This window comes from Microtus ochrogaster, chromosome 5 (assembly GCF_000317375.1).
Source record: "Microtus ochrogaster isolate Prairie Vole_2 chromosome 5, MicOch1.0, whole genome shotgun sequence".
Taxonomy (NCBI): Eukaryota; Metazoa; Chordata; class Mammalia; order Rodentia; family Cricetidae; genus Microtus; species Microtus ochrogaster.
In genome coordinates this window covers 63,494,387-63,507,393 of record NC_022012.1, presented here as the reverse complement: position 1 = coordinate 63,507,393, position 13,007 = coordinate 63,494,387, and the positions used below count along the sequence as shown (strand labels likewise).

The 13,007-nt window shown below is 39.9% G+C and overlaps 1 protein-coding gene across 2 annotated transcripts in view; it reads left to right on the top strand.

Annotated features, from left to right (window-relative positions):
• Hmgcll1 (3-hydroxymethyl-3-methylglutaryl-CoA lyase like 1) overlaps positions 1–11,630 on the top strand; it is a 118,671-nt gene extending 107,041 nt beyond the window's left edge. For both annotated transcript variants that reach the window (XM_026779307.1, XM_005347609.3), the window contains 2 exons: positions 5,922–6,047; positions 9,639–11,630. In XM_026779307.1, the coding sequence (XP_026635108.1) occupies positions 5,922–6,047; positions 9,639–9,749 (237 nt within the window). In that variant the 3' untranslated portion in view covers positions 9,750–11,630. The remainder of the gene's footprint in view (positions 1–5,921; positions 6,048–9,638) is intronic.
• The last annotated feature ends 1,377 nt before the right edge of the window (positions 11,631–13,007 follow it).

The following is a 13,007-nucleotide window of genomic DNA, read 5'->3' as shown; positions in this document are numbered from 1 at the left end:
GAGAGAGAGAGAGAGAGAGAGAGAGAGAGAGAGAGAGAGAGAGAGAGATTTTGTGTGTACCAAGTCTGCTCAGGTGCCCACAGAGAGCAGAGGGTATCTTGGCATTACACTCTGTAAACCACACAGTTTGGATGTTAGCAACAAAGTCTAGTTAATCTGAAAGAGCAGTAAGCACTCTTAATCACTGAGCCATCTCTCCAGCTCTCCGATTCTTAATTTTTTTATTTTTATTTTTGTGCATGCAAGTGTGTCTGTATGCTATGGAGATGCAGATGTCTGCAGAAGCCAGAAGCAGGCTTCAGCTCCCCTGGAGCTGGGGTTACAGGCAGTTCTGAGCTGCTCAGTGTGGGTTCCTGGCACACAACATGGGTCTTTGAGAAAAACAAGAAGTGCTTTTAGCCACTGAGCCATCTCTCCAGCCTCAAATTACATTTATTTATGGGGAGTGGTGCATGCATTGTGGCACACAGAGAACAAATTTGGGATTTGTTTTTATCCATCCACTATGTGGCTACCAGGGTTCAAAATCAGATTGGTGGCCAGTGCCTTTTCCAGACAAGCCATCTCAGTGGTCTCAAAAATTTGACAGGGGGTGGGGGGGAAGGGGGGAGGGTTGTTCTGTTTTGACTTGATTTTTGAGACAGAGTCTCTTTATGTAGCCCTGCTACCCTGAAACTTGCTATGTAGACCAAGCTGGTCTAAAACTCAGAGTTCCACCTGCATTCAGAGGGCCAAGATTAGAGGTGTGTGCCAGTATGCCCAGTATGGGATTTAATATTGATGATTTCTCTTAAACGGTAATATAAAGAATGAACTCTGTTTAAAACTGCTTACTTAAACTTGGGATCTACTCTGTAGTTATAGCTTCCTTAGAGCTGTGTCCAGAGCTAATCTGATCACTAGCAAAACAAACAAAGAGCCTTCTCCAGTTTGCCTTTAACCCAGTTACGTCTGCCTTTACTGGAGCATGCTGTGGGTTATCCCTGCAGTCTTAGACTCCTGAGATAGAAGTCTGTGCAAAATAATGCTAACTGGAAAATTCAGGATTTTTTTTTTACTGAAAATCATTTCCATTTTATTATCCTATACTGACTAACCAAAAACTGCTCTGTTTTCTATTTGCTTGTATATACTGAACACTGTGAGTCACAGACAAACAGGATTAAAGCGAAAAGAGATTCCATGTAGGTTGCAGATGGAGTTCAGTCGGGAGAGAGCCTGACTTACATGTGGGAGTTTCCAAGTTTGGTCTCCAGCATCACATGAAACCAGGAGGGGTGGCGCACATTCGTCATCTCAGTACTCAGGTGGTCGAGGTAACAGGATCTGAAGTTCAAGGTCATGCCCCACAATCAGCCTGGTGACAGGAAACTCCGAAAGAAATGAATAACCACCCTGTGCATGATCGCCCATGCTGTTAGCATGTTGCTGTGTGTGTCATACAAATTCTTAAGAAAGTGGGACCATGACCATATAGTGTGCATCATTTTAGGGCCATTTCTTTCCCTTAATTGTGTTTATGTAGCATTGTCACTTAGTTTTATAAACATACTTTAAATTACCTCTGACGTGACATTTTAATTGTTTTATAATTTTCCTTCTAGAAATGTGATGAATTTTCCATAGATGATCGCATCTATTTACTTGATTTTAATCATCTCATTGTTTATATATTATGATATGTTAAACATTCCAAGACAGGAGAAAGAATTTCTGGAACCCTGGATATTGAGAATAATTGTTCATCATAAAATTTCAATTTAAATTCCCACTAGCTGGAATTTTGTTGGCTTTCAGTTCTTACAGTCTTACCTTTTAAAATTATATATTAAGTTATTCATTTATTTTATGTTTAGCTGTGTGCCAGTTCAATTCCCAGCATCCATGTGGCAGCTCACAACTGCTTATAACTCCAGTCTCAGGCTGTGCTTGTCTGCTCTTCACTTCTGGGCAGTACATGAACACGGTGTGCATACGGAGATACAGACAAAACACTGATACATATTTTTTATTATTTTTATTGAGCTCTACATTTTTCTCTGCTCGCCTCCCTGCCTCTCCCCTCCCATTCAATCCTCTCCCAAGGTCCCCATGCTCCCAATTTACCCAGGAGATCTTGTCTTTTTCTACTTCCCATGTAGACAAGGAACATACCTAAACATAATAATATACAGCAAGCCTATTTTAAAAAAGGAAATGAAAAAAAGGATGTATTCTGTCTTTTCACTGTCTTCTACAAAGCAATTAAGATTAAAAACTGCTTTTGTTTTTTGGTAGACTAATGTGTTTTCTTCTGGGACACCTGTCCTTACTGGATCTAGTTACTTTTTAGCTAAAACATGAGTGTGGTTCAAGGTTTTTACACATCAAGAGTGAATGATGTAGGAGGTAGGCTGATGACACCTCACACCCACTGTGCTAGCAGCTTTGCCCTTTTGTCTATCTTACCCTCTACTTGTTGGGACCATTTGGAGTTCTTGCCTCCAGCTGCTCTTCCCTGCTAGAGATCTTTACTTTTCTTCTGATTTGAGTCACTGAACGCTGTGCCAAAGTTGTTTACCAGCTCTGCTTCACGAGCACGTGTTGCCTTGGCCTTGAGGATCAGAGGATAAGGTTTTCAGCTGTTGGCCCACTTGACTGTTGGGTATATAAGCCTCCATGGTGCTCTTGAATAAAAGGCTTCTTACCAGTGATTAGAGGTCCATGTCTCTGTCTCTCTGTCTGTCTGTCTCTGTGTATTTCTGTATGTTTCAACCTTCAGCCCCTTGCCTGAAGCTCAGGAACTATATGTAGCGCATAGAGCACAGACAGGCATTGTGCGCTGCGGCTACTGAGTTCTTCTTTCTAAAACCACTTACTTTGAAATGTGGAAGAACCACAGTATTTGTGACAGAAGGTTGTAAGGTTTGTGTTTGAACAGCATGGCCTTGCTGTGGCTATATGGTATTAGATAAGATGCATAATAGTAGCCACCTAGGGGGTTATGAATCATCACAATGTGGCTTAGACCAGGTTGACCCCCAAAGTAAGCAGGATGTAATCTGTTAGATAGCTATTCCTGGCAGAATGCCACCTTTTGTGTATATTTTGTACCAATAAGACTTTGGTGTCAGAGACCTCCACTTCTACTTTCAGGAGCTTGCGGATGTGTGTCTTGTCTGTAGGCCTATGTGCCTACCTCCAAGAAGCCAGTGCATTGGTCTTTGTGTGTTCCTGTGTCTGCCCGTATGCGGCCGGTAGGTGCCGGCATGTGCCTAGGTACATACAGGCTGCTGCCTGCCTAACAGTCTGTGCTGGTAAATAGCTTATTTTTTTTATTTATTTTTTTATTTTTATTTTTTTAATTTATTTATTTAATAAGGATTTCTGCCTCCTCCCCGCCACCGCCTCCCACTTCCCTCCCCCTCCCCCTATCAAGTCCCTCTCTCTCATCAGCTTGAAGAGCAATCAGGGTTCCCTGACCTGTGGGAAGTCCAAGGACCGCCCACTTCCATCCAGGTTTAGTAAGTTGAGCATCCAAACTGTCTAGGCTCCCCCAAAGCCAGTACGTGCAGTAGGATCAAAAACCCATTGCCATTGTTCTTGAGTTCTCAGTAGTCCTCATTGTCTGCTATGTAAGTCCGGTTTTATCCCATGCTTTTTCAGACCCAGGCTAGCTGTTCTTGGTGAATTCCCGAAAGATCATCCCCATTGTCTCAGTGTGTGGGTGTATCCCTCGCAGTACTGAGTTCCTTGCTTGTGCTCCCCCTCCTTCTGCTCATGATTTGGACCTTGGGATTTCTGTCCAGTGCTCCAATGTGGGTCTCTGTCTCCTTTCATCGCCTGATGAAGGTTAATATTCAGGAGGATGCCTATATGTTTGTCTTTGGATTCACCTTCTAATTTAGCTTCTCTAGGATCGCGAATTATAAGCTCACTGTCCTTTATTTATGGCTAGAAACCAAATATGAGTGAGTACATCCCATGTTCCTCTTTTTGGGTCTGGCTTACCTCACTCAGGATAGTGTTTTCTATTTCCATCCATTTGTACGCAAACTTCAAGACTTCCTTGTTTTTTATTGCTGAGTAATACTCTAATATGTATATATTCCATACTTTCTTCATCCATTCTTCCACTGAAGGGCATCTAGGTTGTTTCCAGGTTCTGGCTATTACAAACAATGCTGCTATGAACATAGTTGAGCATATACTTTTGTTGTATGATAGGGCCTCTCTTGGGTATATTCCCAAGAGTGGTATTGCTGGGTCCAGGGGTAGGTTGATCCCGAATTTCCTGAGAAACCGCCACACTGCTTTCCAAAGTGGTTGCACAAGTTTGCATTCCCACCAGCAATGGATGAGTGTACCCCTTTCTCCACACCCTTTCCAGCATAGGCTATCATTGGTGTTTTTCATTTTAGCCATTCTGACAGGTGTGAGATGGTATCTTAAAGTTGTCTTGATTTGCATTTCCCTGATCGCTAAGGAAGTTGAGCATGACCTTAAGTGTCTTTTGGCCAATTGAAGTTCTTCTAAATAGCTTCTTATCTGCCCTTGACTCCTCACAACCTTGAGTCTCTTCAACCTCAAATCCTCCCACGATCCTCTGCCTTTCCTGGATCAGCATTTGATCCTCACCACATGGTTAGCATCTTGGTATTGCAGAATGCAGAACATTCCTATGATTAAAACAGGTGCATGCCCAAGATCGAAAGGAGTAGGTGAATAAGGACCCTGGCTTCAGAAAGTCACCAGGAGCAGCTCAAAGGTACAGAAGAACCCATTCATATTAGAGAACTGGTTTAACTAATTTGCGGGGAAGGACTTGCCACTAGCACTTTTAAGGGACCATAGATAATTCTAGTGGGTACCATTGAAACTTCTGTCCCTTTGGATGCTGGATTAAATTCCCCTAAATAGATTAGCTGACTAGTGAAGAACTGATTGAGTATTTCTCCAGCCCGTGCTCCCATTATCGAGTTTTCAGCTTTCCCAGGGGATGGAACATCCATCCAGCTTCCGTTTTATATTATCAACAGCCGATACCCAGGTCTTCGCTTGACATCACTGCATATCTTCTGTAGTCTCAGCAAACAAGCTCTTTGTCGTCTGCATCCCCAAGCCCAAACACTTAGTCCTCACAAATGTGCGGCTTCCAGAGGCTGTGGATAGAGGCAGAGTGGTCCTCTGGGAACAGAGAATTCTGCACCAGACCATGAACTTGCACAGATTCCCTGAACCCGCTCTCCCTATGGTTCCTCCCTATGATGTGGGGACACTATGAGAGAATCTTTGTGTGGGTTTTGTTGAAACTTGTGAGTTATGCACCTAAAGCCTTAAAACTGATAGATAGCAATGAGTGTGTGAACTGCTGTAGTTGGAGATGAACAACACCTTGCCTCTTAAACACCTCTCACTTCCAGAGTAACAGAGTTCTGTGGGCAAAATAACATTGGTAAATTGGATAGGCAAATCGGGCCCACCAAGCCTATTGCAGATATTAGCCTCAGCCCTAACTACCGCACACAAGTTCGTCTTCTGAGACTTTGATTTTGAGCTGTAGTGTTGGAAATATTTTGAGTTATTCATGCAGGGCTTCAGAAATCAGAGAATATGCAAAACCATAAATGAATTAACCTTACTTCAAGCTATATCCCCACCAGCTGTGCTGTTATAGAGAACACAGAGTCAAACCCCTACCTTTTAGGTCTTGCTACAAGACTGGCACAGATGCAAAGATCTTTAGCAGAGTGTTTGTTGGTCAAACAAACTCAGAAAAGGGACTGGCTGCCCAGGGACTATTCGAGCATCAAGTGAATAGTGACTATGTTTAAAAAGAAGGTTTAAAATTTGCCTGCTATTTCTTCACAACAGGTTGAATAGAAATGAGCGATTCATAGTTCACACGTGCACGCCCTTAGGTGGTGTGGTTTGTTTTTCAGATGGGAGTTAATGTGGTGGACTCTGCTGTATCTGGGCTAGGTGGCTGTCCTTATGCAGAAGGTGCTTCTGGGAATGTAGCCACTGAGGACGTGATATATATGCTTAATGGCATAGGACTCAATACAGTAAGTTCTTTTAACATATTTTTAAATATCCGTGCTTTCTTTTCAGGTTCAGATAGGCATACTTTCTCAAACTTAAAGCAGCAGAGGTCAAAGTTTTCCTACACGTTTGCTATTTGCTGTAAGGCACAGGAGGAAAATACAATGAAAGCATTTCAGGGACTTAGTGCTTGTTCCTATAGTTCAATCACTAATCAAATTCTCATTCCATGATATAAAGTTTTATGAACTCCGAAATAATTTTCCAAATATTATCCGCTTTGACTTTGCATACTTCCTGTGTGAGAGCTTGTGTCCTTGTGATTACAATGCTTTGTAGTTTTGGTTTTTTTGTATGGATCCTCATAGAATATGAGATTCTCAGGCAGGCTGTGATTATTTTTATTTTTTATTTTTTTGGTTTTTCGAGACAGGGTTTCTCTGTGGCTTTGGAGCCTGTCCTGGAACTAGTTCTGTAGACCAGGCTGGTCTCGAACTCACAGAGATCCGCCTGCCTGTGCCTCCCAAGTGCTGGGATTAAAGGCGTGCGCCACCATCGCCCGGCCAGGCTGTGATTATTATGTTGGTCTCAGACTTCTGACATTTTTCAAATGGTCAGAGGAAAATCAAAGTTTAATTAAGCTTGAGATGTAAGACGCTAGGTGGCAAGAACAGCCTCTTTCTAAGTACGTGCAATGGTAGGTCTTATATGCTAATACCGGCTGAAACCAACACTCCGATTTCTTTATACTTAGTAAGAAAATCTATCTGCATAGGAGAAATTCTACATTTTGGGAAATGTAGGAAAACTATTCTGAGATTACTGTACATCCAAACAATAAAAACATCAGTTAGCTACAACATAAATTCCCCCTCTCCTCCTTTCTCTCCAGTCTCACTGTAATTACTCCAAATATCCCACGGCTTCCAACTCACCTGCCATTACTTTCTGTTCCTCACTGCTTCTCTCGTGTGTGCTTCCATGTGGTTCTGACTGGTCGGTTACATCATGCCTCACTTTATCTAGAAAGTGAGGTACCACCAACTGGTCCATTCCTAGCATCACTCCGACTATCATAGCTAAAGATGTAAGGGTCTTGGTACTTCCTTGGCATTCTGTATTCTTATTTCTTCATGGCCCCTAGAGTTGTATCATAATAATGTTTATTATTCTAGTTTTCTGGACAGTCAAAATGCAGTCATTATAGCTTATTCTTACTCAGTGTCTGTAACATACAGATGCTCAATAAATATTCATTCAGATTTTACCTGGCACCAAACGCTAACAGCTGTTGTCTATAAACAACAAAATCTATTGCTCATCTTCTCTGTAGAAAAGTATTGGCTTATTTACACAGTGGCCTAATCAGTGTTTTAGAAGGCAGGGACTGAAAATGAAGAGAAATATTCCTTCCTTAGAACTTAAATGAAATGAACTGAATCTAATTAACAACAGCATTAAACATTTTCTATAAGTTTAGGTTTCAGTGCCAAATTCCAGAAAACCAAATGTCACCCTGGTTGAGTTGAGGAGGATTTAAATACTAAGGAACACTACAGTCACTATGAACCACAGTCCCAGTTACTTATAAGAGCAAGTAATTATAGACTCTTAGCTCTTTGCCAAGTGTTCATCTCCTGCACTAATTGTGGTTCCAGATTTGCATTTGAGTTCATCACTACCTTAAGACTTTATCTGCACTGCAAGGATGCACATAGTATGATTCTGCTTAAGCAACTACCCGTGAGCGTGTATTTCCTCCAAAAGAAGATTTGCTGCATAACGCACTCAGGCCTGTTGGTACCCTCTCCATTACAAACAACATCTGTGGCGGGTTTGCCCATTGCTACCCATATGCACCGTGGCTCTCTTTATCCTCCATATAAGTATAGTACTTATAATTATGAGTGTGCAATTGCCCGTGTACACATAAGCTTCATGAATACAAAATAAGGTATAATCTGTGAAATCACACAACATATAGTATTACTTTCTAGACATCTGATAAATGACAAGATTAAATACAGTATTTTTATAATCACATCAGTTAATTAAATGAAATTATAGAGAAATACCAAAGTAAAATTTTTCTTGAGATAATATTAGCATATTCTATGCATAATTGTTAGAAATGGAATTCTTACAAAGTTTAGAGTAACATTAATGACTGAAATATTCCATCAAACCCTTGCTGGATCTAATTTAGAAATGTAAGACATATGAAACTATTTAGCTATCATTGGATTAGGAATTTAAATTAAAAAGTAGACTCAGATGCTCCATGACAAAAACAAGTTTCTTGAATCAAAAAGAATGTTGCTACCTTGAAAACAAGTTCATAATGTAAAAGAAGATAAAAGCCATTTTTTATATTTATTTATTTATTATGTATGCAATATTCTTTCTGTGTGTGTGCCTGAAGGCCAGAAGAGGGCACCAAACCCCATCGCAGGTGGTTGTGAGCCACCATGTGGTTGCTGGGAACCGAACTCAGGACCTTTGGAAGAGCAGGCAATGCTCTTAACCACTGAGCCATCTCTCCAGCCCCTAAAAGCCATTTTTAAAGAATCATTTTACAAAACATTTTTTTGGCCATTATTTAAGAGAGTAATAAAAAGAGTGTTCAGAAACACCTTAAGAAAGAAAAACTAAAATGCACATGTTATGAAACATTGTGAATTTTTATTCTTGTCAATTTTAGGAGAAACTCAGTTTCCATAGATATTAAAAATAACTACTAGCAGTTTTCTAGCAAAGATTAATTTTCATTGTTGTCTCACTGTTTCTAGTTGAAGAAGGATGTAACGGCATGTGAGATGCTGCATGAAGGCAAACATATGTTGGACACGCCCATGTATGTGTCCCCCAGGCACAACAATGTACTGGGCAGAACACTGTCGTCACTCCAAGGCCCACAGATGGGGACTGTGCCCTGATGTTGGCCTTCACACCGACTCCGATCTGTCATTCATGGATTCTCCTAACCTCAGTTACTTTTATTTATCCTTAACACAGACAATGTTAGGCACAGAAGGTGCCATTATATATAAAATTGTATTCTAAACACTGCATATTTTCTCTGACTTCCAGTTCCCCATTTCATACCATGTCACAATTCCAATTCTGTATATGGTAAATAAAAAAAGAAAAAGAAAAGGGGGAAGAAAGCATTCATCTTTCCTGTAATACATAAAAATGCATCCGGTTTGTTTCTTTATATATAATAAAAGCATTATTTTTCCCAATTCAGTTTCTCACTATAAACTTCTCCAATCCATTATTATTTTAGCTTCTCTTTCCTAATACTTCATGGGCTGTTTTCAAATTCTACAAGTTATCCTTCTTAAACATCAGAGGTGTTTGTGAATTAGACTGTTATTCAGAGGAGTCTCCTCCATATTATGTCTTAGTAAAGTGGAGAAATAAAGCACTTCCTACATAGTTTTTGGAAATAAATGCTGACCCTGAATCTATAATGAGCAAAACAATGTTTCATAATTTTAATCAGTTAAGTAACTACTAGTGAGGAAAAGGATTTGCTTCATCTCTTTTCTCTTTCACTTTTATTCCCCATCCCATTCAGTGTCTTCTCTTTTTTTTTTTTTTTTTGCCAGGGTGTGAATCTCTACAAGGTGATGGAAGCTGGTGACTTTATCTGCAAGGCAGTGAATAAAACCACAAACTCCAAAGTCGCACAAGCTACCTTCAAAGCCCGACTTGAATGAATCTAGGATTTGAGAGTTAAAAGATTCATTTCAGTCCCAATTTATCACAGAATCATTAATGCTAACCCATTTTGAAGTGGAGGTTAATTAAAAAAAAAGAGCTGGGAAAGAAGCGATGCTATGAAAAGATTATCACTGGCTAGACCACGACGTGGATGGAAGGCAGTACCAGCCGTCGGTTGAATTGCAAGCTGAGACTTAACACTGGTCGGCAGCCTTCTGGATGTGGAAAAAGCCTGCTCATTTGCGCTTACAGAATTCATTTAATTTTCACCTTAGTCAATGTGAAAACTGACTTCAGATTCTCGAAGTATCCAGTACTGTGTTAATCCTTCACCAAGCCAGCTTACCACAGGGTACATATTGTTAGTAGTTTACGAGCGTCGACACAACACAGAGTGTGTGGCCCTGACACTGTGTTTTCTGCCTATGGATCCCGACTTTCCATTTGCCAAGTTTGTTAAGTTATGGACCTAGAGCCAAATTTTCATCTGACCCTACATAATTTTTAGCAATAGAACTTTTATACTTCAAGTATGGCTAACATCTGTTAACTATTTCAATGACTTTACTGTGCTCCAAGATGCTGTGGTCAATGGCAAGATGCCATATCCTGAAAATACATCATACCTCCCATGTTTGCTCCACACATCCAGTTTGCTGTGTTTTACAATTATATCAATTGTAGAAAAAGTTCAGTTTTATTTAAACATAGAGGAACTCTAAGGTCTAGTTTTTGTCCTGGTGTCTAAGGAACGGCGATGACAGGAGGCTGATACAGACGCCAGTCTATTTCCATAATATCTAGTTGACTTCTGAATTGCAAAGGAAATTCTGTTGTGATTTAAAGAATGTTAATATGATTTTTAACTGATAAAAATTCTGTTTCTATTGACTTTCTGTACCCTAGATCTATTTATTTTTGTTTGACTTTAGGATGCTTACTTTAAAGTTGAAGTGGTAGAAATGCTATCTATTGTGCCAAAATAAACATTGCCAGGGATAACAAAATTAATACATCAAAGATCAAGGACCGGAGATGGCCCAGTGGTTAAAAGCACTGACTGTCCTTCCAGAGGACCTGGATTCAATTCCCAGCACCCACATGGTGATTAAATACCATTTATAACTCCAGTTCAGGATATCTGATGGCTTCTTCTGGCTTCTGCATGTACTAGTCAGGCAAGTTGTACATGGCATAAATGCAGGTCAAACATCCATTAACATAAAATATCATATACATCTTAGAAAGAAGTAAAGGTATTAAAATGAAAATATTCCAGAAAATAAGAAGGATATTGATTAGAATCAAAATACTATTAAAAGTACACAGTACCTTTAGAGTAGAAACATAGGGGTTGACAAAGAAACATAAATTTCCATGAACGGCTCCAGCTTGTCAGCTTGTAACATGGTTCTTCAGTAGGCTCTGTGACAGCGTGCTTTTCTTCCAGAGTACTGAAAGCAGTTCTGTGCTTGGGGGGGTCCAGGTTGGAATATGGATGAAGCAGAGGCAGCAAAGATGCAGCCAGTTATGAATATGCTTCAGTACCATCTTCCTGCAGGCCTTTCTTGCACACAGGGTGGCGTAGTTAGATTTGTGATTGCTCCCATGAGCGTACTGGGGGTGGTACTCTTAGGAGACATGCCTTTGTTGGAGTCGGTATGGACTTACTGGAGGAAAAGTGTCATGCTGGAAGCAGGCTTTCAGGTCTTCCATGCACATTATCTCCGAGCACTTCCTGTTTCTTGCGGGTCAATATGTAGGACTCTTAGCTCCTTCTCCAGCACCGTATCTGCCTGCACACCACCATGTCCCACCATGATGGACTAAATGTCTGAAACTGTAAGCCACTTCATTAAATGTTTCCTTTCATAAGAGTTGCCGTGGTCATGGTGTCTCTTTACAGCAATCGAAACCCTAAGATGGCTGCATCAAATGTGCTGATCCCTCCATTTTCTTGGGAAGTTGATTTTTCTCTCTCTCATAGTCATGGAGTGCTCAGTTTTGAGATATTTGGGGAAACATCTACTTAGGCAAACTACTTGTAAAAGTAGTGACCAGTGTTTTTTTTTTTTTTTTTTTTTTTTTTTTTTTTTAATGAAGCTCTGAAATCTTCCAAGGACGCAGTAAATATAAACCTCAGATACAGTGCTACACAGTACACGTGCCGATCTCAGTGTACCAGCTGACTTCCCTAACTATCTTGATATTGTCTGATTGCATTGACACAAACTAGTTTGTTATTGTCATCCCTTTCTCTCCCTAGCCTGCCTGAAGTTCTTAGGAAGAATTCTCCCAATGCATTTCAGCTAACCAAGAGAATTTGCAATTATTGCAGGACCCCCGGAAAAAAACAAACAAAAAGCTCACCCACACGTATTTTGATACCAATTTTTGCTTTGATTCTACCTAGAAAGGCTTAAGATTGACAAAGCAAATAGAACTTTTAGCGGACTGTGAATGGCAATAATCTTTTTTTACATCTATTCTTAAGTTAAGGAAAATATCTATTATGTATCTTGGAACTTGAAGTATGTTTAGACTTGAAATCTATAGACATGTTGCTCTTTAGTGATAGACAGGGCCTCTGTAACTTCTGGGCTGGGACTATTGCTAAGTAGTAGATCATTTTACCTAGGATGTGTAAGGACCTGCATTTGTTCACCCCACTCAACAAACCAACAAGCAGAAAGGATTATGCGTTCTGAAAATAAAGTTTTGTAAATCTTACATTTATGAATTCAAAGCAAGCATTTAATCTGATGCTAGTTTTTTAGTAAATTTAATGTTACCTTTTTAGCTTTCTATTTAATATAAAATTTAATAAAGACTTTCTTAGGTGTACACATATGGCTCTTATTTCTACATATATGCTCTTAATTTGATAATTTTGAATACTCTATCATCTAGATGCATAATTCTCAATATGAGTCAAAGGATTCAGCCTTGAGTAAATAGTTCATATATATATATTGTCCCTTTCATATTTGTAAATAAGTAAAACTACAGACTCAGAACCAGAAACAAATGTGAATTAAAACAATAACAAGGAAGAGTCCAGTAAATCTCCATGATCATTTTGCTCTCATGGACTGGAAGATATGGATTTTGTGCCTGAGTGATGTAGGCTCAAAAGTGAAGAGAGAGAGAGAGAGAGATGGGGAAGAAGGACGTATGAAGACTGGGTCACAGAAAACAGTCAGGAGAGGGGACAGAATGAGAGAAGAAAAAAAAGAAAAAGATAAAACAATCTA